This window comes from Amphibalanus amphitrite, unplaced genomic scaffold, assembly GCF_019059575.1.
Source record: "Amphibalanus amphitrite isolate SeventyFive unplaced genomic scaffold, NRLGWU_Aamphi_draft 000245F_arrow, whole genome shotgun sequence".
Lineage (NCBI taxonomy): Eukaryota > Metazoa > Arthropoda > Thecostraca > Balanomorpha > Balanidae > Amphibalanus > Amphibalanus amphitrite.
In genome coordinates, this window is record NW_024881740.1 from 227,841 (window position 1) to 254,882 (window position 27,042).

At 47.0% G+C, this 27,042-nt stretch overlaps 1 protein-coding gene across 1 annotated transcript in view; it reads left to right on the top strand.

Moving 5' to 3' along the window:
* The window catches only part of LOC122386258 (ankyrin repeat and MYND domain-containing protein 1-like), a 36,882-nt gene that overhangs the window by 6,542 nt on the left and 3,298 nt on the right, over nt 1-27,042 (top strand). Inside the window, exons 7-15 of the mRNA XM_043375292.1 lie at nt 5,232-5,408; nt 5,642-6,549; nt 7,245-7,416; nt 7,657-7,896; nt 9,123-9,362; nt 10,210-10,325; nt 11,394-11,664; nt 11,936-12,063; nt 12,916-12,995. Coding sequence (XP_043231227.1) covers nt 5,232-5,408; nt 5,642-6,549; nt 7,245-7,416; nt 7,657-7,896; nt 9,123-9,362; nt 10,210-10,325; nt 11,394-11,664; nt 11,936-12,063; nt 12,916-12,995 — 2,332 coding nt within the window. The remainder of the gene's footprint in view (nt 1-5,231; nt 5,409-5,641; nt 6,550-7,244; nt 7,417-7,656; nt 7,897-9,122; nt 9,363-10,209; nt 10,326-11,393; nt 11,665-11,935; nt 12,064-12,915; nt 12,996-27,042) is intronic.

The following is a 27,042-nucleotide window of genomic DNA, read 5'->3' on the forward strand; positions in this document are numbered from 1 at the left end:
CTTCTTAATATTTTTTTTTTTACGTGAACTCCGACGATAAAACTTAACAAGTGTCGGCGTGAATGCCAAATTATACTAACGAAAGCAAATCGACTTACACAGTCGACGTGAATACGGCCCCTGGTCTAACGAGCAAGAGCATGCCAATATGCCATCAGATGCAGGGCTTCCTGGTTATAATAAAGAGTAGGCAAGAAAATAGGTTGATGGAGCTGTGCTTCGGTCTAACTTTTGGTGTGACTTTCCAAGCATATACCGAACAGAATTTTGAACTGGATCAGCTCAGCTCAGCTCAGCTCGGCTCAATCAGCTGAGCTCAGCTCAGCTCAGCTCAGCTCAGCTCAGCTCAGCTCAGCTCAGCTCAGCTCAGCTCAGCTCAGCTCAACCAGCTCAGCTCAGCTCAGACAGCAGTTCAGCTCAATGCACTACTGAGCCGGCTCCTCTCACAGCTCAACAATATGGCAAAATGTTGAGCCGGCTCATGAGCTCAGCTGATTTTTGAGCTGGCTCAACTGAGCTGGTCACAAGTCTGAAGATGAAAGTGCTTATTTTGCTGAGAGAAAAGGACGAAATAAACTGTTGCCGTGTTAACTAGAAAGGTTAACTGATGTAGCTGAAAAAGTCCGTTTGAATTGCGCTTTGGACAAGTTTTACTGCAGCTATTCCAGCTATTGTGGTGTTTGGACTTGGAGCACCCATGTCTGCTTTCCACGTACCTAGCTCTGCACTATTTGGGCTCTGTGACAGCGCTGCATGGCTAATACGATAATTGTTTTGAATTTCTAACCAGGTTTTCAGATGTTACATGCAAGGTGTATTGCCTTTAGCTGACCTTTGTCCCCCCTAGCTGTCAAACTGTGACTGAGCCTCTGGCTTCTCGGGAATATAGCCGCTGTTCTCGGAGCTGTTGGTAAATCCCTAAAATACCGCAAGACCGGGCCGCGGCTGTTGAAGTCGCCATAACACGAGCACTGGTCGTTCGCCCCAGACTCTCTAACCAGGCGGCTCCAGCTGCCTGCAGTGTGCTGTATTTTCAGTGTAGCGTTATGAGAGCACTGTCAACATAACATCTCTCCAGCGTGTGGAGTGTTGTCAAAACAGCAGCAGCACAAGCAGAGGCGATCTTATTTGGGGCCGGCTACTTGAAGTGAGGCTTATTGCAAACGATCTTGTGTACTTACAATGCATGCATTGTCAGACGGGCTAGTGTAGTTCACCTACGAATCATATGCTCGCACATATAGCCTGATTACCAATGTGATAAAAATGAGATAAATAAGAAAGAGTCTAGATTTTGATGACGTGTTGCTGGCCGTCCTGTTTAGCTGCCGTAGAGGGTTTCCCAAGCAAATTAATCTAACAAACTTTTACATAATGCCTCTTGACTCTTATGCCGTCTATGTCTTGTCCATTTGGTACCGGGAGTTCCCGAAAAAAATGGATGATTTCATTTTTTCTCTAAAATGTCTAAGAGTTATAACACCGACAATATCGACCTAATTACTTTAAATAATGTCGCCATGCAAAAAAAGACGAACAACAGCGCTATAAGAGAACTATATATTAACTAACTATCATATAATAACTAGATAATTAACGAATATATGTATATATATATATATATATATATATATATATATATATATATATATATATATATATATATATATATATATATGTATATATATATATATATATATATATATATATATATATATATACAGGGTGTCCCATAAGTTCCTTCTCACCTAAATTTTTTTTTAAGAGGCTCTCTTATTTAAAGCCACGCTTAATTTATTTTGAAACTGAGCTTTTGGGGTTGCCATGGCAACTGTGAATGTGCTCCACGGTAACTAATTCGTCTAGACAAAATATTTTTTTGCCAGAGAGTTCACTTCCTTTGGAGACGGCTTACGCCGCAACATAGAGGTCTCTGATACGGGAACGTCTCGGTATTTAGACCGCACTGGGCCATTCACGACGGTTGAGGGTGATTGAGGCCATCCAGTATGTAGCCAATGTCTGTCGCTAACTGGACGCACAGTCAACAAGTGACGCCGATGATTTGTCGGGAGTCAATCGCTGCAAGTTTATGCTCTTTTTTTGTCAGCTTTCACGAGTGAGCCATGTGGCCAAAACTGTGTGGCGCCAAAATGGCCGTAAAAAGGTCTTAGCGTTAGAAAGTTGGTAAACAGGCTTTCCAGGATGTATAACCAGCTGTCTAAGAGTATCATTTCGGGGTACCTAACTCAAGGTGACTTAAGCTCTACTTACCGGAGGGCTCAAAACAGTCAAAAACGTCTTAAAATGGCCAAACATGTGTTTCGTTATGCCTGAGGCTAAAAAAACTGGAGGGTCGATGACATCAATGTGGTCATCTGGACTACCTAGTCCGTGCTCGAGATAAAACACCCGTCCAAACCCCAAAACGGTCCCATATGGGCGACGGAAAAGGCCTTTGTATCATCCAGCTTTATTCCTATGCAAAAGGCCAGGGTCACGGTAATGTGGGGTAATATGCGTCCAGACACTGATCACGTTGCGAATGATGCTCCAGGAACAGTCTTGGGACGCAGAACGCTTCTCCAAGAAGATCTAGGAGGAGTTTCAGCTTTCTAGCTTAACTTGAACCGCAAGTATGACCACATTTTTTTAGAAGAAAATGGCATCCGGGAGGTCGTAGGCCCATCTTCAAGCAAGACAGTGCATCAGTGCAGAGGTCAAGCAAAGCATAAAAGCAGTGCCAGGAGACTGTGATAGGCGTGTGTGGCAAGATCACATCCCAGGCAACTCATCGGATCCAAATTTCATAAAAATGTGTTGGGAATATTGAAATCGAGGCTCGTCGAAGAGAAGCGGTGTTCCAGCATTGAGGAGCTCACGGCGCATGCCAAGTCCGTCTGGGCTAACTTCAAGCCTGCTATGCTGCCAAACATGCCGGTTGGCATGTCGCAGCATGTATTCATGTGTTTGCCTATGAAATGGGGAGCACATTGAGGGGTTATAAACATATCAAAACGCAATGTACTATGTTTTACATGCAAATAAAAGGTGAGAACGAACTTATGGGACACCCTGTATATATATATATATATATATATATATATATATATATATATATATATATATATATATATATATATATATATATGACCGCGTATTGGCAGTTTATGAATTGTTTTTGAGTTCGTTCGACTGATCTAACCACTCGCTTTTCTTGTTCTCCCACGCGAAAAATGAGGTCACCGATAGATTCATTGTTCATTCTCTTTGCAACGTTTCGTGAACTTTTCACATTATCAAGCAATATCCTACTCACACCTTAAATTATATAAATATAGACAAGTAAATATGTGTGAACGTACATCATGATCTACATTTTGACTACTTTAGGGTTCAATCACAATCTCAGATCCTATAGGTACACAGCTATGTCACAAAATATAGGAGCAGAAATGCCACAATTTGTCACATTCACGGAATATTTTTTTTACATAGTGAAACTTAAATCACGCACTAAAATATGCAAGTAAAACTTCTGACTGGAGATATCCCGAAAATCATAAAGAGCTATCGTACAGTTTCAGTACGCCTTGAAAATCGTACTGAATGTTAAGCTTCGGCTGAAGTTCTTTGATCAAGACGGCTTCTTTAACTTGAAGACGGCTTCTTTAACCTGTAGGCACCAAGTGCCTACAGGAAGGATTGTTGCCGAAATACACGCATATATATATATATATATGTTAATTAGCTATATATAACTAACTATTATACTATATTTGTAATTTAACCCGCGCCCTGGTGGGGTCTGCTTATAACGCAACCATGGTGGTGGAGGGGCTATTTTTTTGCCCCCCCCCCCCTAGTATCTCCGAAACTACTAGATGGGTCCGCAAAATTCAACTACGGCATTCGAAAACCTTGTCAAATGTTTGAAGGAAATCCAATTTCATTGACATCTGGGACACCGATGACGTCACAGGTCAGGTCGAAGATGAAATGTTTCACCGTTCACGGGTCTTCTAGGGAAAGCGCTATAACATCGAGTAAAACGCATTTTATCGAAAATCAGCGATAGGACATCAGTTGCCTAGTACATATGTTGCTATTAGAGGTCGTTGATAATACCAGGTCAGGTCACAGGTCAGGTCACCAAGGGTCAGCACCTGAGCACATGAACCAAATTCTACTAGGGCTGTGCGATGCATGTTTAATGACCAATTTTTCATTTCCAACTAAATGGTGTTGGTAATAAGACCATCAGGAGCGGCTTAGGTCACTTCCGGGTAGAGGTCAGGTCAATGTCAAGTAAAAAGAGGTCAGATTTAAAAGTTGATATTTTTGCATAAAATGGGTATGGGTAGGTATTGATTCGATGCAGCTCGTCAGGCGAGTCTAACGGTGGTCTTTGTTTTGCGCTATGTGGTCTAGAATGGCTAAAAATTGAGTTTGAAAAAATTGCCGTCTTCCTCAGTCACGCCTGATGGATCCACCGTTACTTTGCGCGGTACTTTTAAGACAGACTGTACAAGGCAAGAGGTGGTCGACAGCGAATCCAGAGCAGAGGACACCGCGGGAGAACATGATATTTGGCTCTCGGTACATACATAGGTACTGCCTCTGTCCAATGTAATACCGCTATCAAATTATGTGCTTACTGTCTTTGCCAGTTGCCCTTTGCCTAGTTTTGCACTAGTTCGCTGATTACCGTCTGCGCCGTATATCGTACCGTTGTGTCCAGATCTGTAATTGCCGTGACGTCTCTGTCCAGTTCTGTAATTATCCTACCGTCGATGCTCAGTTCTGTTTAACTGTACCGTCTGGGTCCAGTTCTGTAATTACGGTGACGTCTCTGTCCAGTCCTGTAATTACCGTGACGTCTCTGTCCAGTCTGTATTTACCGTGACGTCTCTGTCCAGATCTGTAATTACCGTGACGTTTCTGTCCAGTTCTGTAATTACCGTGACGTCTCTGTCCAGTCCTGTAATTACCGTGACATCTCTGTCCAGTTCTGTAATTGCCGTGGCGTCTCTGTCCAGTTCTGTAATAATCATACCGTCTGTGCTCAGTGCCGTTATAATTGTACCGTCTGGGTCCAGTTCTGTAATTACCGTACCGTCCGCGTCCATTTCTGTACAATGTGCATGCAGTCTGCTATACGGTATAGCACGTCTGTGCCCCGTATTCCGCCCCATACCTCCATACCTTCACCCCCTCTGTCCTATGTCCAGATGCGGGGCCACACGGCCGCGGTGAACACCCTGCTGGACCACGGCGCCAACGTGAACCAGCTGACCGACTGCGGCCTGTCGGCGCTGAGCCTCTGTCTGTCGCTGCACCACCCCGACTACAGCACGCGCTACCACCTCGACCAGCTGAGCGTCTTTACGCACCTCGAGCTCAACGACGTGCGTATTTGACAAACACATTTTTTAGGCATTTTAAGGGCTGAAGAAAGTTACTTGAGCTGGTGACATTATGAAATTGAGCGCAATGCAGTCCGCTCGGTACGGATGAATCCACGCATTTGTGAGTACTGTTCCGTGTGTAAGTTCGACGTTACGCATTGAGCAGTGTATACTATAGGCACATTACAGTGCGCGATTTCTCCGTGTGACTGGCGCCGCTCCCGTCCCTGCAGGAGCTGGACGGCGTGTTGGAGTGGCACGGCGGCGAGCCGCGGCCGTGTGAGCGCGGCCGGCGCCCGTTCCCCGCGCGACCCGTGCCGCTGGCCGCCCGCCGTCAGAAGGCCGTGCGCCGGCCGAGACCGCGCCGCAGTCCCGGCACGGACAGCTCCGAGCCGCCTGACATCCGCCAGGCGCTGGTGCCCGGGCCCGCTCTGACGCTGGAGCACCCGCCGAGCAGCTCCCGGCGCCGGCGACAGGGGTCGCACGCTCACTCCCACCCGCCGGGAGAGGCGGACACCGTCCGGGCCGCGGCAGGCCACTCAAGGGAACATACCCCCGATACCAGCGAGGTCCCGGCGGGCTCCCCGCAGCCGTCACATGTGGAGACTGCCCAGCGGCCGCGCACTCCGACCGCCGAGACCAGAGCGGCGGCTCGGACACCGGACGCTCTCCCGCCACCGGCCGAGGACTCGCGGGAGCACTGGGAGCCGGAGGGCTCCGCGCAGAGCGGCGCCGGCTCGGAATCGAACTCTCCACCGGCACCAGCAGACGGTGACGCGGCGGTCCCCGGATCGGCGGCCCCGAGCAGGCGGCCGTCCGCCGATCAGCCGGCCGCGGACGGGCCGCCCTCGCCGCCAGCCTGGCCGTCCGGCTGGCCGGAGGAGGCGGACGCCGCGGCCCGTCCTCCGGCCGCCAGCCTGCTGTCGGCGCGGACCGACGACGGCACCGACGGCTCGTGGTGGGAGCGGCTGCCGGCCGAGTTGCCGCGCTGCTGCCCATCGGTGGAGCGCGCGCTGGCCGCCGCCGCCGCCGCCGCCGCAGACGAGAGCAACCAGGAGACGGCCGTCCGGCTGATCGAGGCCTTCTGCGGCGGGGTGGATGGCAGGATACCCGAGACCGAGTACACCAGTCCCTGCCCGGGGTAAGTCACGGCCGCCGTGCCAGGCACGTCATCCTCAGAGTGAACAGTCCCCGTACCCATTCTGAGCACCCCTGACCATTTTGACAGAACGGATTATTTGTCATTTTTGTAATCACGGGCTCAGCTGCATGTTATGACAAGAATGTTATTTTATTTATGAGAGCAGAGAAACCCCGATTTATCTCAAAAGAGATTAGGTATTAAATATCGCAGCATGCTGTGTGTAACTAAATATAGTCCAAGTCTAGCGCCTACTTAGCTTATGTCCGGCATTTTAATCAAACCACCGTTTAGATTGAGATTTAGATGAAATTTGAAATGTAGGTAGTAGGTAAATAAATGGAATACAGTTGTTGGAACATATTCCGTTCTAATGTTAACTTATAAGCACATACTGAGCTTATTACATTGTCTTAGCGCGGCGTGCAGATTCTGACAGAGCGGCCGCTCGGGCCGTATTGAGGCCAAGTTGTCGCGGGCATCACTCCGTGTCATCTTAGAACGACACGGACCGACGGCCGGCCTTATGAGCGGCTTAGCGGGCGTCTGGTCGCCGCTCCGGTCGGCGCCGTATGAGTATGTGACTCTGCAGTGTGGGGAGTCTCTGTCTGCCGGCCGGCGGTCAGTCGGAACACGTCCCTCCCCGATCACCCGCCGACGCGCCGCTAACGTCGCACGTGCGCCGCCGCCCGCAGCAGTGCCGACATGCTGGCCATGATAAGGCTGCTGCTGCGGCGCGGTGCCAGCCCGGAGGCCAGTAAGGTACCGTTCCCAGCCGTGCACCACGCTCTGCTGGCCGACGACAAACCGCTGTTGGCCGCGCTGCTGGCGGCCGGCGGCGACCCCAACAGCCGGCTGCCACATCAGGTCAGAGACGGGGAGGGCTTATTGGGACAATTTAGACAGATTGGTACATCAGGCATACAGTGACACTATCGTACAGACGAGGTCAGTTCACCAGCCGTCATCACCAGGTCGCAGGCTATCCACAACCTTGGGACTGGCTAACTGCTTTCCCATTTGCACCACCCATTAGCTGCGTTTCAATGTCACACAAATTTGTAAGACAGATGGACAGTGGACAGCCTGACGCCCCCTCCCCCACAGCTGGGCGGCCTGTCGCCGCTGCACGTCTCCTGCTCTCTGCCCGGCGAAGGCAGTCTGCAGCTGTCGGCCCTGCTGCTGCAGCGCGGCGCCGACCCGAACGCCGCCAGTGACCGCGGCTCCGCGCTGCTGGACCCGCAGCTGCTGCAGCGCCGCCAGCTGCCGCTGCCCGAGCAGCTGGGCGCGCGCACACCGCTGCACGTCGTCTGTCAGCGGCCCGCCGACTCCTACGACCAAAAAGTGGTGAGTAAAGTGTAAACTGTAAACCGACTCGTATCGACCAAAGAGTGGCGAGCAAGTCGGCTCGTATTTCCACTTTCTAGTAAAGTGACTCGTACGACCAAAAAGTGGTGAGTATGCGCCGACTCGTACGACTAAAAAGTGGTATATTTACGACCAAAACATTGTCACCACTTTTGATTTTTGGTAAGACGACTCGTAAAAGCAAAAAGTATCAGCGGACAGCGAGTACCTATGCCGACTGGTACGACCAAAAAGTGATGAACACATGTACATATGCGCCGACTCTTAGACAAAAAAAAGTGGTGAATGTGCCGACTCGTGCGACCAAGAAATGATCAGAATGCCGCTCGGAGGGAAACATGGGACCGCTTCAGAAATCTCTCCGGGTGATGGATTAGATGAGGACATGCACTAGCACTGGTATTGGCAGCTTTGCCTACATTATGTCTTACTGGATATATGAAAATGATTTATCAGCAATCGCTAAAAATGAGCCAGAATTAGTGAGCACCCTATAACCAATTATCAATCATGTATATAGAGTTGTAGAAATAAAAAAACGTATCAAATGCAAATTACCCAACTATACACGTACGTTAACAGCGCGACCCGTGCTGGTCCATCAACTCTTTAACACCGGTCATCAAAACCCGCCTACGTTTTGTCATGGAACCCAGCCGAACCAATAACACGACTTGTCTGCCGATTGATTGATCGTGATGACAATGATCTATCGACTGCTGGAGCTTCACTGGCGCCCACCGGAGCCCCAAAATAGATAGTTCGAGCTATATGGGGAGACGAGTCTGTAGTACGGGTCAAACATATACGCTGCATTCTAAGAAACGCCTAACCGCAATTAGGTGGGAAATTAATGCTGATAACTGACCCTGCATGAAAATGATTCTCCTCATAGTTGGACTATTCTGAACAAATAAGCCGACTAAAGCTGTTGCGATCTTCGAATTGTAGCGATCTTCGAGCAGCTGTATCAATCTGCAGCTGCGGTATGTAGCTACGTATTGGTGTCCTACCCGCCCCTCTCCTAACCCATGGATCTCCCGCCAGTCGACCGTTGCCATCTACCCCACGCCCCAGGTGTAGGCTGATAAACGTGTCGTCATCTCTCCAAAGTGTACGTGGGCTGGTAAACGTGTTGTCTCTCTCCCAGTTGTACCGTTGGCTGATACCCGTGCTGCCACCTCCCCCCCCCCCTTCTCTCCCAGGTGTCCCGGCGGCTGATGAACCTGCTGGAGGACTCGGGGGCCGACGTGGAGGCGCTCTGTAACGGCCACTCGCCCACCACCCTGGCTCTGCTGACCGGTGACATGACCCTGGCCGTCGACCTGATGACACGCGGCGCCGACCCGCTCCGCCAGCTCGGACCGCCCCACTACGACGCGCTGGGCCTGGCCGTCTCTCCGGCAGTGGAGCCGGCCTTTCAGCTGGAGGAACGGAAACAGATGGTCAGTGCGCCCGCGACCTGGGCCCTGCAATCTGCATGAGTACAGAACAGCTCTTATAGCCATGTCTGTCCCCATTGATGATGCGAGCGAGTCCTGGTGTGTGTGTGCAGGGCGGGGGGGGGAGGGCAAATGTCACATGGATTGGAGGGAGGAGAAAATGTGTTTCGTTAATTGGGGAGAAAATGGGGGGGGGGATAATTCAGCTGATACTAAAGGGCAGTTGGCAGCGATAGCAGTGAGAGGTCTCGGACACGACGTAACGTGAGGCGCAGGTTTCGCCTGCCGTCAGCCGTTAGGAGGTGAATTCCGTTATTGGTCCTCAGAGTCTTCCGGAAGTGAAATAGTCGACCAGAGGCCTCTTGCACCAAAATCCTCTTGCACCAATGCTTGGATTATTTTGCATCGTATACCCAGTCCAAGTCTCAAATGTAACAATTTGCGTGCAAAATTTAGCAAGCACATGTAGGATTATGTATTGGGCTATTGCAAACAAATTTACCACCATTAGATTAGCTTATTCTGAAACCGGTTTTTCGATTTTACCTAGCTAGGTAGTTTGGTGCAAGAGGCCTCAGGCGAATACCTTGATGCGTCAATGTCGGGCATAATGCGAACAATGAAGATGGATGCTCCCATCTGTGTCAAAAATGCGAAAACACTTCGCATTTGCGCTCCTCTTCGGAATGGAGGCCATTTATTTAAATGTATTGTGCTGCAGAAAAACACCGTCATTTAGATGCCGATTGAAGAAAAATGCGTCATACAGTGCGGACGGTCCGAGAAATTCAGAGGAAGAACGCAGTAGGTTTGACCGAATAAACATGCAGAGACGGCGCTACTGTTTCAGGTGCGGACGCTGCTGGCCTACGGGAGTAACGTGCTGAACGAGTACCCTCTCGAGGAGGAGGGCAAGACGGGCAACATCCTCGAGTTCGCACAGTGGATCAACGTCACGGACGACACGTGAGAAAACGGGAACCCGTGCTTTATGTAGACGCTCGATGTTACTTAAAGTTTGAGAAACTGCATGATATATTCTGAAAATTCAGAATCATGCAGGATTCGCTCTTGGACTTTCACATATTGTATCGCCAATGGTGTAGCCGCTCCCCGGTGCTCCACCAAAAAGGACGTGCTCCGCGACTGGCTGTATTGCACAACGCCAACACTCGATATAGGTACTCGCCAACAACACACGCCTTTGCGTGACAATACTTGCCGTTGCTGCGAAAGAACAACATCGTTCAACGCCATGACACTGAAAACGACAACGAACATCCCTAAAACATCGTTTCTGAATTTTACGTAAATAAATAGCTAAATCGATCGGTCTGGCTCAAGCTTTCTAACATTGAAACATCGAACATCAATATAAATCAAAAACTAATCAGTACAGACAGATTCTTACCGGCAATTGCGCCCTCGAATGATATACTGGAACTCCAGCTGCACTCGGTGAAGCGGCTCAACGCTCTCCCGTTCGTCACCCCTCTCGTCACTTATCGAGCGCGCTCTCCCGTGCACTCTCCCGTTCGTTGTGCGCTCACACTCGCTACTCCGCTCGCTACTAGCTCTCCCGCTCGCCACTCAGACCAGACTGGCCCCTGGCCGCCGCCGCTCTCCCTCACCGCACTGACCCGGCCCATCGCTCCCGGGCACAGACACCACGTGACCTAGCCTGAGGTCACAGACAGAAAGTAAACTAGAGCGCGCAAACAAAGAGCCAGACCGAAACCAAAGAGCAGGGCAGGGAAGGATAGGGCACGGTAAAGGAAACGAAAAGAAAGAAAGGAACAAAAACATAATAACGTAGTCGGCGGCTACAAATGGGACTGACTTAAGTTCAAATTCTATATTGGTGGAAGCAAAGGGTTATCATAACGTCCTTTTATATAGACGTCTCTCCTTTGGAACGCTCCCGAGTTAAATTCCACCAGGCTCACGATTTCCATTTGTTCAGCTCCATTTCCCAGCCAGTCCGTCCCAGTCCCAGCACCCCACCTCGGTCCGATTGGCGGCGTTTGTCGACAGCCTGCTGACGGCGCCACCTCACCAGCTGAAGGGCGCCCAGCGCGGACAGAAGAAGCAGCGCGAGGCGTTCCTGGCGTTCCTCTCGGAGCTGGTCTCTGACGAGCTGCGGCGCCACCAGCACATGGCGCCGCTGGTCGAACAGGGCCTGTTCGAGGACGCCGAGCTGACCACGGCCGAGTACACCACCGCCTCGGGCGCGTCGCCAGCCGAGCCGGCCGCCGCCGACAGCTCGCCCGACGCCGGGCGCAGGAAGAGGAAAAGGAAACTGGTGGTGAGTGGCGAGAGGACGGTTGACAAGTGGCAGCTTTTTGAGATAGCCATGTGCTAGCAGGTGGGTGTTATAGCGCGTGCTAGTTGACTGAAGATAGCATGTCGGTCGTTTGATGGTGCCGCATCTACTGATTTCAAAAGTAGCTTTTCGCTTTTACAAATGGCCAAATTGCTTAGGTCACGACTCAAGAATAACGAGTAAAGCTGCATATAGTGCATATAAGTGTAGCCAGGATTCGTCCAATTTGTGACTGAGGCCCGCTTGTTGCAAGGTGCTATCGGCAGAATGTTTCTGTCCCATCTGTGATCGAGTCCTGGGCAAATGCTTCAAAGGCTGTCCTAACTACGGTCGGAGGACTCCAAAGCTAATGTCGGCCGAACTGCGCATGGACTCGTTCGCGTGAGTAGAAGCGACTGAATTATACGAATAGCGCATACGTAAACATTTACACGGCCACCAATGCAATCTATCCTCCCTCCTCTCTCTCTCTCTCTCTCTCTCTCTCTCTCTCTCTCTCTCTCTCTCTCTCTCTCTCTCTCTCTCCCTCTCTCTCTCTCTCTCTCTCTCTCTCTCTCTCTCTCTCTCTCTCTCTCTCTCTCTCGCTCTTCAATGTCAGCTCTTCTTGCAATCGATGATACACATTACACGGATGCAAAATGTTGTACGACTTGCGCATTTTACATATGTAAAAGCACAGACCTCTGAAGTGTTTGCCCGTGATATGAGAACCGGTCAGTTGGATACACTGAGAATTGTGAAGGGTCTGGCGATACGATCGCTCTGAGGAAGCGTTCGTGGCTCTGGGACAGGCTGTGGGATCATTACTGATGGAACGACCGCACTCGGCGGCGACCCTTGTTGTGCTGAGAAGGGCTCCAGAGAGCCCCACCCGGGTCCGCTCGTGACCAACAATGTGGTCACCGGACAGACTCAGTGGATGATTACCGGAACAAATTGTGGACAGTTCAACGAAATGTCTTGAGCATCACATAAAAATTAAAATAATTTATTTATTCAAATAAATAAGCAATATTTTCTCTGCAGATGCAGTACGAGATCTTTACGATATAATTTAAACATTGGACCATAAAGAGCTCATCAAATCGAGAAGAATGAATTGATTTTGGTATCCATTCCCTACCTAGTTACATTCTAAGATATGTAACTTATTTGTTCAAAATATGGCCATAAATACGTTTAAAACGCCGATGAAACAAGCACTGACAGCCTGACTCGCAATATTTTCGTCAGAGATGACCTGCTCAACTCGGATTCCGATGAAGACGCAAGCAAAGCAGGGAAGAAGGGCAAACGACGGAAAAGGAGGGCAGGTAGGTAATCGACTCGAGTAACAGTCACTTCTCGACCGTGGGGGTTTGTTTTGTGAATGTGTGCAATAACATTTGGGAAATCGGAAATATCGTTAGGCATAAAACACCATTTTTGCGACGTAATTACGTTCATATTTCTTTCAGCCAGCGCCCCCTGCTGGGAAGAGGATGCGAGGGGGAGTTGAACACAACATCCCCCTTGCGGTTTTGGCGAATATATGAAAAACATTTGCTTGGGTTTTATATCTCTGCTCATCATATTATACTCGTAATCCACACCAGCCGAACTTCGCCCCTTTTGGACGAGTCGTACAACCTTTCTCAAGCCTCAATTAACAGACAAATTAAACAATAAATTGTAAAATTGCACCCGCGTCTCCTATTAACCCTCGCCGGCCGGGGGGGGGGGGCGGGTGCCGCCCCCCATAGGGTTTTTTTCGCGATAGCTCCGAACACGCTGGCGATAGAGCTGAAACTTGGCATACCTGACCTTTGATTCAAGCCGGATCTTTTGACACCAACCGCATTTTTGGATCAGGTCAGGTCACTGACCTATGACGTCATAAGTGAACCTCTGCACGGTCTTCAGATGTCGCAACTTCGCAACGCCCTCACTGCCAGAGGAGATGTCACAGGGAAATGAAACTTGCAGGATCTAGTATCCATTATGAGTCTCACAACTTGTATATCTCGGATTTTTCCTAAAGGTCATATGAGGTCAGGTCATTTTCGTGACCTCACCATTATAAGTCAATGGGGAAAAATGAAAACTGCTATTCTGGCGCCGAGAACGATCTCCAACTATCTCAAGCACACAGAATCGTGATTTGATGCACTCCTTGCAAGGTTAGATGCGTTACTTTTGCAATGTTGACCTTGCGTGACGTCATTTATGACGTCATCAAGGTCATATTAGTTTTTCGTCGATAACTCTTGATCAAATTGAGCTAGCGAGTCGGGAAAGCCACCAATGGACTCAGGAAGACCTGCCGAATCGAATGATATGCGACATGACCTCTTTTGACCAACTTCGTGACCTGGGGGTGCTGACCTGACCTTGACCTGAGGTCAACACCCCAAGTTGACCTGACCCGAACAAAAAGTATATCATTCGACGCGCCTGAGCGAGGCGAACACGATGCTGCCAAAATCGCGGCTCTGCGGCCGTTTTTTGCGAAGTTATTCACCAAAAACGGAACCGTACCTTGGGGCACTTGACCTGACCTCAGAGGTCACCGGTTGACCTAGGACCTTAAAATTGGGTACCAATCTCTGCGTCTCGTAACGGCACACACGCTCGTTTTTTTCCGCGACGCGCTAGCTCCACCAGGGGCGGAACGGCGAGGGGGGTCGTACCCGCCCCCCCCCCCCCTCGGCCGGCGCGTATGTAGAAAACCAATAGGTCCGGCGAGGGTTAAATGTGTGTATGACCTGCCTGTCATACACACATTAAATTAAATAATGTGCCTAATTTAACCCGCGCCCTGCTGGGGAGGGTGTTTGAACACCCCCCTTGTGGTTTTTCGCGAATATCTCAAAAACGGCGGCGCGGAGCGCCGCCGTTTTTGGTACACCTTATCATACATCAATTCTACACATGTTGTGAAAATTTCAGACCAAGGTCATTCAAGGTCAGGTCACCAGGTCACTTGAAGTGACCTCACCTCATAAAAAGTTTCAATATCTGTCATAGCTACATCGAGTGACCGATCGCTTTGAAACTTTCAGCCATTGCTAAGAGCAATAGCATGTACAAAATGTATATCTCAGAATTTTGATATCGATGACCTAAGGTCAGGTCAATTTTGCGACCTCCCCATTAGGGTAGACCGGGGCAAGTCGCCCCGCCGAGGTAAAACGCCTCACCGATGTTTCTCGGAACTGGCAAGGTTCTGGAGAAAGACGTCTGTCAAGACAGCCTCAGATTCAGATTCACTTTCAGAATCACATTCGGACCCCCTTAGATTTTCATAAAAACTGGTCCATGGGTACAGTTTTGGACGCTGATTCCAATGGTGAAGTCTGTTTTTCGCCACATATTATACTTTGGGCCCTAGAGGCATTCAAAGTTTTTTTGGGGCGAAGGGGGACCCCCTTAGATTTTCATAAAAACTGGTCCATGTGTACAGTTTTGGACGCTGATTCCAACGGTGAAGTCTGTTTTTCGCCACATATTATACTTTGGCCCCTAGAGGCATTCAAAGTTTTTTGGGGCGAAGGGGGACCCCCTTAGATTTTCATGAAAACTGGTCCATGGGTACAGTTTTGGACGCTGATTCCAATGGTGAAGTCTGTTTTTCGCCACATATTATACTTTGGCCCCTAGAGGCATTCAAAGTTTTTTTGGGGCGAAGGGGGACCCCCTTAGATTTTCATAAAAACTGGCCCATGGGTACAGTTTTGGACGCTGATTCCAATGGTGAAGTCTGTTTTTCGCCACATATTTACTTTGGGCCCTAGAGGCATTCAAAGTTTTTTTTGGGCGAAGGGGGACCCCCTTAGATTTTCATAAAAACTGGTCCATGTGTACAGTTTTGGACGCTGATTCCAACGGTGAAGTCTGTTTTTCGCCACATATTATACTTTGGCCCCTAGAGGCATTCAAAGTTTTTGGGGCGAAGGGGGACCCCTTAGATTTTCATAAAAACTGGTCCATGGGTACAGTTTTGGACGCTGATTCCAATGGTGAAGTCTGTTTTTCGCCACATATTATACTTTGGGCCCTAGAGGCATTCAAAGTTTTTTTGGGGGGCGAAGGGGGACCCCCTTAGATTTTCATAACTGGTCCATGTGTACAGTTTTGGACGCTGATTCCAACGGTGAAGTCTGTTTTTCGCCACATATTATACTTTGGCCCCTAGAGGCATTCAAAGTTTTTTTGGGGAAGGGGACCCCCTTAGATTTTCATAAAAACTGGTCCATGTGTACAGTTTTGGACGCTGATTCCCATGGTGAAGTCTGTTTTTCGCCACATATTATACTTTGGCCCCTTAAGGGATTCAGATTCACTTTCAGAATCACATTCGGACCCCCTTAGATTTTCATAAAAACTGGTCCATGGGTACAGTTTTGGACGCTGATTCCAATGGTGAAGTCTGTTTTTCGCCACATATTATACTTTGGGCCCTAGAGGCATTCAAAGCTGTTTTGGGGCGAAGGGGGACCCCCTTAGATTTTCATAAAAACTGGTCCATGTGTACAGTTTTGGACGCTGATTCCAACGGTGAAGTCTGTTTTTCGCCACAGATTATACTTTGGCCCCTAGAGGCATTCAAAGTTTTTTGGGGCGAAGGGGGACCCCCTTAGATTTTCATAAAAACTGGTCCATGTGTACAGTTTTGGACGCTGATTCCAATGGTGAAGTCTGTTTTTCGCCACATATTATACTTTGGGCCCTAGAGGCATTCAAAGTTTTTTTTGGGGCGAAGGGGGACCCCCTTAGATTTTCATAAAAACTGGTCCATGTGTACAGTTTTGGACGCTGATTCCAACGGTGAAGTCTGTTTTTCGCCACATATTATACTTTGGCCCCTAGAGGCATTCAAAGTTTTTTTTGGGGGAAGGGGGACCCCCTTAGATTTTCATAAAAACTGGTCCATGTGTACAGTTTTGGACGCTGATTCCCATGGTGAAGTCTGTTTTTCGCCACATATTATACTATGGCCCCTAGAGGCATTCAGATTCACTTTCAGAATCACATTCGGACCCCCTTAGATTTTCATAAAAACTGGTCCATGGGTACAGTTTTGGACGCTGATTCCAATGGTGAAGTCTGTTTTTCGCCACATATTATACTTTGGGCCCTAGAGGCATTCAAAGTTTTTTTTGGGCGAAGGGGGACCCCCTTAGATTTTCATAAAAACTGGTCCATGTGTACAGTTTTGGACGCTGATTCCAACGGTGAAGTCTGTTTTTCGCCACATATTATACTTTGGCCCCTAGAGGCATTCAAAGTTTTTGGGGCGAAGGGGGACCCCTTAGATTTTCATAAAAACTGGTCCATGGGTACAGTTTTGGACGCTGATTCCAATGGTGAAGTCTGTTTTTCGCCACATATTATACTTTGGGCCCTAGAGGCATTCAAAGTTTTTTTGGGGGGCGAAGGGGGACCCCCTTAGATTTTCATAACTGGTCCATGTGTACAGTTTTGGACGCTGATTCCAACGGTGAAGTCTGTTTTTCGCCACATATTATACTTTGGCCCCTAGAGGCATTCAAAGTTTTTTTGGGGAAGGGGACCCCCTTAGATTTTCATAAAAACTGGTCCATGTGTACAGTTTTGGACGCTGATTCCCATGGTGAAGTCTGTTTTTCGCCACATATTATACTTTGGCCCCTAGAGGCATTCAGATTCACTTTCAGAATCACATTCGGACCCCCTTAGATTTTCATAAAAACTGGTCCATGGGTACAGTTTTGGACGCTGATTCCAATGGTGAAGTCTGTTTTTCGCCACATATTATACTTTGGGCCCTAGAGGCATTCAAAGCTGTTTTGGGGCGAAGGGGGACCCCCTTAGATTTTCATAAAAACTGGTCCATGTGTACAGTTTTGGACGCTGATTCCAACGGTGAAGTCTGTTTTTCGCCACATATTATACTTTGGGCCCTAGAGGCATTCAAAGTTTTTTGGGGCGAAGGGGGACCCCCTTAGATTTTCATAAAAACTGGTCCATGTGTACAGTTTTGGACGCTGATTCCAATGGTGAAGTCTGTTTTTCGCCACATATTATACTTTGGCCCCTAGAGGCATTCAAAGTTTTTTGGTGCGAAGGGGGACCCCCTTAGATTTTCATAAAAACTGGTCCATGGGTACAGTTTTGGACGCTGATTCCAATGGTGAAGTCTGTTTTTCGCCACATATTATACTTTGGCCCCTAGAGGCATTCAAAGTTTATTTGGGGCGAAGGGGGACCCCCTTAGATTTTCATAAAAACTGGTCCATGTGTACAGTTTTGGACGCTGATTCCAACGGTGAAGTCTGTTTTTCGCCACATATTATACTTTGGCCCCTAGAGGCATTCAGATTCACTTTCAGAATCACATTCGGACCCCCTTAGATTTTCATAAAAACTGGTCCATGGGTACAGTTTTGGACGCTGATTCCAATGGTGAAGTCTGCTTTTCGCCACATATTATACTTTGGGCCCTAGAGGCATTCAAAGTTTTTTTGGGGCGAAGGGGGACCCCCTTAGATTTTCATAAAAACTGGTCCATGTGTACAGTTTTGGACGCTGATTCCAACGAAGAAGTCTGTTTTTCGCCACATATTATACTTTGGCCCCTAATTCAGATTCACTTTCAGAATCACATTCGGACCCCCTTAGATTTTCATAAAAACTGGTCCATGGGTACAGTTTTGGACGCTGATTCCAATGGTGAAGTCTGTTTTTCGCCACATATTATACTTTGGGCCCTAGAGGCATTCAAAGTTTTTTTGGGGCGAAGGGGGACCCCCTTAGATTTTCATAAAAACTGGTCCATGTGTACAGTTTTGGACGCTGATTCCAACGGTGAAGTCTGTTTTTCGCCACATATTATACTTTGGCCCCTAGAGGCATTCAAAGTTTTTTTTGGGGAAGGGGGACCCCCTTAGATTTTCATGAAAACTGGTCCATGTGTACAGTTTTGGACGCTGATTCAAATGGTGAAGTCTGTTTTTCGCCACATATTATACTTTGGCCCCTAGAGGCATTCAGATTCACTTTCAGAATCACATTCGGACCCCCTTAGATTTTCATAAAAACTGGTCCATGGGTACAGTTTTGGACGCTGATTCCAATGGTGAAGTCTGTTTTTCGCCACATATTATACTTTGGGCCCTAGAGGCATTCAAAGTTTTTTTGGGGCGAAGGGGGACCCCCTTAGATTTTCATAAAAACTGGTCCATGTGTACAGTTTTGGACGCTGATTCCAACGGTGAAGTCTGTTTTTCGCCACATATTATACTTTGGCCCCTAGAGGCATTTAAAGTTTTTTGGGGCGAAGGGGGACCCCCTTAGATTTTCATAAAAACTGGTCCATGGGTACAGTTTTGGACGCTGATTCCAATGGTGAAGTCTGTTTTTCGCCACATATTATACTTTGGCCCCTAGAGGCATTCAAAGTTTTTTTGGGGCGAAGGGGGACCCCCTTAGATTTTCATAAAAACTTATCCATGTGTACAGTTTTGGACGCTGATTCCAACGGTGAAGTCTGTTTTTCGCCATATATTATACTTTGGCCCCTAGAGGCATTCAAAGTTTTTTTTTGGGAAGGGGACCCCCTTAGATTTTCATAAAAACTGGTCCATGTGTACAGTTTTGGACGCTGATTCCCATGGTGAAGTCTGTTTTTCGCCACATATTATACTTTGGCCCCTAGAGGCATTCAGATTCACTTTCAGAATCACATTCGGACCCCCTTAGATTTTCATAAAAACTGGTCCATGGGTACAGTTTTGGACGCTGATTCCAATGGTGAAGTCTGTTTTTCGCCACATATTATACTTTGGGCCCTAGAGGCATTCAAAGTTTTTTTGGGGCGAAGGGGGACCCCCTTAGATTTTCATAAAAACTGGTCCATGTGTACAGTTTTGGACGCTGATTCCAACGGTGAAGTCTGTTTTTCGCCACATATTATACTTTGGCCCCTAGAGGCATTCAAAGTTTTTTTGGGGGAAGGGAGACCCCCTTAGATTTTCATAAAAACTGGTCCATGGGCACAGTTTTGGACGCTGATTCCAATGGTGAAGTCTGTTTTTCGCCACATATTATACTTTGGGCCCTAGAGGCATTCAAAGTTTTTTTGGGGCGAAGGGGGACCCCCTTAGATTTTCATAAAAACTGGTCCATGTGTACAGTTTTGGACGCTGATTCCAATGGTGAAGTCTGTTTTTCGCCACATATTATACTTTGGCCCCTAGAGGCATTCAAAGTTTTTTTTGGGAAGGGGGACCCCCTTAGATTTTCATAAAAACTTGTCCATGTGTACAGTTTTGGACGCTGATTTCCATGGTGAAGTCTGTTTTTCGCCACATATTATACTTTGGCCCCTAGAGGCATTCAAAGTTTTTTGGGGCGAAGGGGGACCCCCTTAGATTTTCATAAAAACTGGTCCATGGGTACAGTTTTGGACGCTGATTCCAATGGTGAAGTCTGTTTTTCGCAACATATTATACTTCGGGCCCTAGAGGCATTCAAAGTTTTTTTGGGGCGAAGGGGGACCCCCTTAGATTTTCATAAAAACTGGTCCATGTGTACAGTTTTGGACGCTGATTCCAACGGTGAAGTCTGTTTTTCGCCACATATTATACTTTGGCCCCTAGAGGCATTCAAAGTTTTTTTTTTGGGGGAAGGGGGACCCCCTTAGATTTTCATAAAAACTGGTCCATGTGTACAGTTTTGGACGCTGATTCCCATGGTGAAGTCTCTTTTTCGCCACATATTATACTTTGGCCCCTAATTCAGATTCACTTTCAGAATCACATTCGGACCCCCTTAGATTTTCATAAAAACTGGTCCATGGGTACAGTTTTGGACGCTGATTCCAATGGTGAAGTCTGTTTTTCGCCACATATTATACTTTGGGCCCTAGAGTCATTCAAAGTTTTTTTGGGGCGAAGGGGGACCCCCTTAGATTTTCATAAAAACTGGTCCATGTGTACAGTTTTGGACGCTGATTCCAACGGTGAAGTCTGTTTTTCGCCACATATTATACTTTGGCCCCTAGAGGCATTCAAAGTTTTTTGGGGCGAAGGGGGACCCCCTTAGATTTTCATAAAAACTGGTCCATGGGTACAGTTTTGGACGCTGATTCCAATGGTGAAGTCTGTTTTTCGCCACATATTATACTTTGGCCCCTAGAGGCATTCAAACTTTTTTTGGGGCGAAGGGGGACCCCCTTAGATTTTCATAAAAACTGGTCCATGTGTACAGTTTTGGACGCTGATTCCAACGGTGAAGTTTGTTTTTCGCCACATGTTATACTTTGGCCCCTAGAGGCATTCAAAGTTTTTTTTGGGGGGAAGGGGGACCCCCTTAGTTTTTCATAAAAACTGGTCCATGTGTACAGTTTTGGACGCTGATTCCCATGGTGAAGTCTGTTTTTCGCCACATATTATACTTTGGCCCCTAGAGGCATTCAAAGTTTTTTGGGGCGAAGGGGGACCCCCTTAGATTTTCATAAAAACTGGTCCATGTGTACAGTTTTGGACGCTGATTCCAACAGTGAAGTCTGTTTTTCGCCACATATTATACTTTGGCCCCTAGAGGCATTCAAAGTTTTTTTGGGGCGAAGGGGGACCCCCTTAGATTTTCATAAAAACTGGTCCATGGGTACAGTTTTGGACGCTGATTCCAATGGTGAAGTCTGTTTTTCGCCACATATTATACTTTGGCCCTTAGAGGCATTCAAAGTTTTTTGGGGCGAAGGGGGACCCCCTTAGATGGCGAAAAACAGACTTCACCATTGGAATCAGCGTCCAAAACTGTACCCATGGACCAGTTTTTATGAAAATCTAAGGGGGTCCCCCTTCGCCCCAAAAAACTTTGAATGCCTCTAGGGGCCAAAGTATAATATGTGGCGAAAAACAGACTTCCCCGTTGGAATCAGCGTCCAAAACTGTACAAATGGACCAGTTTTTATGAAAATCTAAGGGGGTCCCCCTTCGCCCCAAAAAAACTTTGAATGCCTCTAGAGCCCAAAGTATAATATGTGGCGAAAAACAGACTTCACCATTGGAATCAGCGTCCAAAACTGTACCCATAGACCAGTTTTTATGGAAATCTAAGGGGGTCCCCCTTCGCCCCAAAAAACTTTGAATGCCTCTAGGGGCCAAAGTATAATATGTGGCGAAAAACAGACTTCACCGTTGGAATCAGCGTCCAAACCTGTACACATGGACCAGTTTTTATGAAAATCTAAGGGGTTCCGAATGTGATTCTGAAAGTGAATCTGAATGCCTCTAGGGGCCAAAGTATGATATGTGGCGAAAAACAGACTTCATCATGGGAATCAGCGTCTAAAACTCTACACATGGACCAGTTTTTATGAAAATCTAAGGGGGTCCCCCTTCCCCCAAAAAAATTTGAATGCCTCTAAGGGCTAAAGTATAATATGTGGCGGAAAACAGACTTCACCATTGGAATCAGCGTCCAAAACTGTACACATAGACCAGTTTTTATGAAAATCTAAGGGGGTCCCCCTTCGCCCAAAAAAAACTTTGAATGCCTCTAGGGCCCAAAGTATAATATGTGGCGAAAAACAGACTTCACCATTGGAATCAGCGTCCAAAACTGTACACATGGACCAGTTTTCATGAAAATCTAAGGGGGTCCCCCTTCCCCAAAAAAAACTTTGAATACCTCTAGGGGCCAAAGTATAATATGTGGCGAAAAACAGACTTCACCGTTGGAATCAGCGTCCAAAACTGTACACATGGACCAGTTTTTATGAAAATCTAAGGGGGTCCCCCTTCGCCCCCAAAAAATTTTGAATGCCTCTAGGGGCCAAAGTATAATATGTGGCGAAAAACAGACTTCACCATGGAATCAGCGTCCAAAACTGTACCCATGGACCAGTTTTTATGAAAATCTAAGGGGGTCCCCCTTCGCCCCAAAAAACTTTGAATGCCTCTAGTGGCCAAAGTATAATATGTGGCGAAAAACAGACATCACCGTTGGAATCAGCGTCCAAAACTGTACACATGGACCAGTTTTTATGAAAATCTAAGGGGGTCCCCCTTCGCCCCCAAAAAAAACTTTGAATGCCTCTAGGGCCCAAAGTATAATATGTGGCGAAAAACAGACTTCACCATTGGAATCAGCGTCCAAAACTGTACCCATGGACCAGTTTTTATGAAAATCTAAGGGGGTCCGAATGTGATTCTGAAAGTGAATCTGAATGCCTCTAGGGGCCAAAGTATAATATGTGGCGAAAAACAGACTTCACCATGGGAATCAGCGTCCAAAACTGTACACATGGACCAGTTTTTATGAAAATCTAAGGGGTCCCCCTTCCCCAAAAAAAAACTTTGAATGTCTCTAGGGGCCAAAGTATATGTGGCGAAAAACAGACTTCACCGTTGGAATCAGCGTCCAAAACTGTACACATGGACCAGTTTTTATGAAAATCTAAGGGGGTCCCCCTTCGCCCCAAAAAAACTTTGAATGCCTTTAGGGGCCAAAGTATAATATGTGGCGAAAAACAGACTTCACCATTGGAATCAGCGTCCAAAACTGTACCCATGGACCAGTTTTTATGAAAATCTAAGGGGGTCCCCCTTCGCCCCAAAAAACTTTGAATGCCTCTAGGGGCCAAAGTATAATATGTGGCGAAAAACAGACTTCACCGTTGGAATCAGCGTCCAAAACTGTACACATGGACCAGTTTTTATGAAAATCTAAGGGGGTCCCCCTTCGCCCCAAAAAAACTTTGAATGCCTCTAGGGCCCAAAGTATAATATGTGGCGAAAAACAGACTTCACCATTGGAATCAGCGTCCAAAACTGTACCCATGGACCAGTTTTTATGAAAATCTAAGGGGGTCCGAATGTGATTCTGAAAGTGAATCTGAATGCCTCTAGGGGCCAAAGTATATGTGGCGAAAAACAGACTTCACCGTTGGAATCAGCGTCCAAAACTGTACACATGGACCAGTTTTTATGAAAATCTAAGGGGGTCCCCCTTCCCAAAAAAAAACTTTGAATGCCTCTAGGGGCAAAAGTATAATATGTGGCGAAAAACAGACTTCACCGTTGGAATCAGCGTCCAAAACTGTACACATGGACCAGTTTTTTATGAAAATCTAAGGGGGTCCCCCTTCGCCCCAAAAAAACTTTGAATGCCTCTAGGGCCCAAAGTATAATATGTGGCGAAAAACAGACTTCACCATTGGAATCAGTGTCCAAAACTGTACCCATGGACCAGTTTTTATGAAAATCTAAGGGGTCCCCCTTCGCCCCAAAAAACTTTTAATGCCTCTAGGGGCCAAAGTATAATATGTGGCGAAAAACAGACTTCACCGTTGGAATCAGCGTCCAAAATTGTACACATGGACTAGTTTTTATGAAAATCTAAGGGGGTCCCCCTTCGCCCTAAAAAAAAACTTTGAATGCCTCTAGGGCCCAAAGTATAATATGTGGCGAAAAACAGACTTCACCAATGGAATCAGCGTCCAAAACTGTACCCATGGACCAGTTTTTATGAAAATCTAAGGGGGTCCCCCTTCACCAAAAAAAAACTTTGAATGCCTCTAGGGGCAAAAGTATAATATGTGGCGAAAAACAGACTTCACCGTTGGAATCAGCGTCCAAAACTGTACACATGGACCAGTTTTTATGAAAATCTAAGGGGGTCCCCCTTCGCCCCAAAAAAACTTTGAATGCCTCTAGGGCCCAAAGTATAATATGTGGCGAAAAACAAACTTCACCATTGGAATCAGCGTCCAAAACTGTACCCATGGACCAGTTTTTATGAAAATCTAAGGGGGTCCCCCTTCACCAAAAAAAAACTTTGAATGCCTCTAGGGGCAAAAGTATAATATGTGGCGAAAAACAGACTTCACCGTTGGAATCAGCGTCCAAAACTGTACACATGGACCAGTTTTTATGAAAATCTAAGGGGGTCCCCCTTCGCCCCAAAAAAACTTTGAATGCCTCTAGGGCCCAAAGTATAATATGTGGCGAAAAACAAACTTCACCATTGGAATCAGCGTCCAAAACTGTACCCATGGACCAGTTTTTATGAAAATCTAAGGGGGTCCCCCTTCGCCCCAAAAAACTTTGAATGCCTCTAGGGGCCAAAGTATAATATGTGGCGAAAAACAGACTTCACCGTTGGAATCAGCGTCCAAAACTGTACACATGGACCAGTTTTTATGAAAATCTAAGGGGGTCCCCCTTCGCCCCCCAAAAAACTTTGAATGCCTCTAGGGCCCAAAGTATAATATGTGGCGAAAAACAGTTTTCACCATTGGAATCAGCGTCCAAAACTGTACCCAAGGACCAGTTTTTATGAAAATCTAAGGGGGTCCTCCTTCGCCCCCAAAACTTTGAATGCCTCTAGGGGCCAAAGTATAATATGTGGCGAAAAACAGACTTCACCGTTGGAATCAGCGTCCAAAACTGTACACATGGACCAGTTTTTATGAAAATCTAAGGGGGTCCCTCTTCGCCCCAAAAAAACTTTGAATGCCTCTAGGGCCCAAAGTATAATATGTGGCGAAAAACAGACTTCACCATTGGAATCAGCGTCCAAAACTGTACCCATGGACCAGTTTTTATGAAAATCTAAGGGGGTCCCCCTTCGCCCCAAAAAACTTTGAATGCCTCTAGGGGCCAAAGTATAATATGTGGCGAAAAACAGACTTCACCATTGGAATCAGCGTCCAAAACTGTACCCATGGACCAGTTTTTATGAAAATCTAAGGGGGTCCCCCTTCGCCCCAAAAAACTAGTTGAATGCCTCTAGGGGCCAAAGTGTAATATGTGGCGAAAAACAGACTTCACCATTGGAATCAGCGTCCAAAACTGTACCCATGGACCAGTTTTTATGAAAATCTAAGGGGGTCCCCCTTCGCCCCAAAAAACTTTGAATGCCTCTAGGGGCCAAAGTATAATATGTGGCGAAAAACAGACTTCACTGTTGGAATCAGCGTCCAAAACTGTACACATGGACCAGTTTTTATGAAAATCTAAGGGGGTCCCCCTTCGCTCCCAAAAAACTTTGAATGCCTCTAGGGCCCAAAGTATAATATGTGGCGAAAAACAGACTTCACCAATGGAATCAGCGTCCAAAACTGTACCCATGGACCAGTTTTTATGAAAATCTAAGGGGGTCCGAATGTGATTTTGAAAGTGAATCTGAATCTGAGGCTGTCTTGACAGACGTCTGGAGAAACATCATCTCTTCTATAAAACGTGCACTATATGATCATTATATGAGCAAACTGGAAAGAAATTGTGATGACTCTTTAGGGAGATATAGCCAAAAATGTGTTTTTGGAGTGATTTTTATGTTTTGTTGTCAGCTTATGCATCATGGCGTTCATTTATGGTCCAAATCAGGTTAACGACTTTTATGTATTTTGAACAACTTTATCTAACGCTTATAATGCCGGCTTGGTTCGTGTTAAATTATGCCTTGCTGGAGTGCAAGGCGTTGTTCTCTGACCAAACTACGTGATGGGGTAAAACGCCCCAGTAGGTCGCGGGGCAAAACGCCCCCTGGGGCGTTTTACCTCATGTGTTGTTCGGACTACCCACTTCCTAATGTTCGGTAGCTGGCTAACAGTAAGTTTCTATGCATTTATATGTACTTTTCTCAGCAACTGGATGGCAAAGGAAGTATTTTGTTAACATTTCCATTGCAATAATTTATTATTTGGCCTTATGAGGCAGGTGAAAAACCTGCTCATACAATAGTGTCATAGCTGAACACCTGATAGGGTGGAAGGAGCTAACTTCAGTGCCGTGCTTCCCAAGGTCTAACAGACCTCTCATATAAGATTTAAGTCAACTAGCATGTTTAATCTTTAATCTAGAGTATGGGGCTTCTTGCCCCAGGCCGTGGGGCGTTTTGCCCTGGGGTTGGGGCAAAATGCCCCATTTGCAGTTGCTTCACAAATCACTTCCTAGCTAGGAGCCCGATCATAAGTGAATGAATTTGAGGGGTGGAATTTAAAGTAAAATGTCCAAAGAACGCACTGAGCACAAATTTGGCCTTCCAGGTGATGTGGGACAAAAGTTATGTAGCAAAATAAATTATCTGGGGCGTCTTGCCCCAGGCTACCCTACCTATAAGTCAATGGGAGAAAATTGAAATGCGCCTCTTTTGGACAAAAGACATTATAAACACTCCCAAACACCGAATTACAAGTGGTTTAGACACACTGAACATGAAAATGGTGTCCGTGACCCTTGTTTATGCCCTGAGGTCATCTTAGGTCACGAATGGTATCTAACAGTTTTTCGCAAATAACTTTTGATAGAGGCATGCTAGAGCGATGAAAACGCCTTAGATGTGTTCAGCTCGACGATACGGATCGACTGATATGCAACATGACCCTTT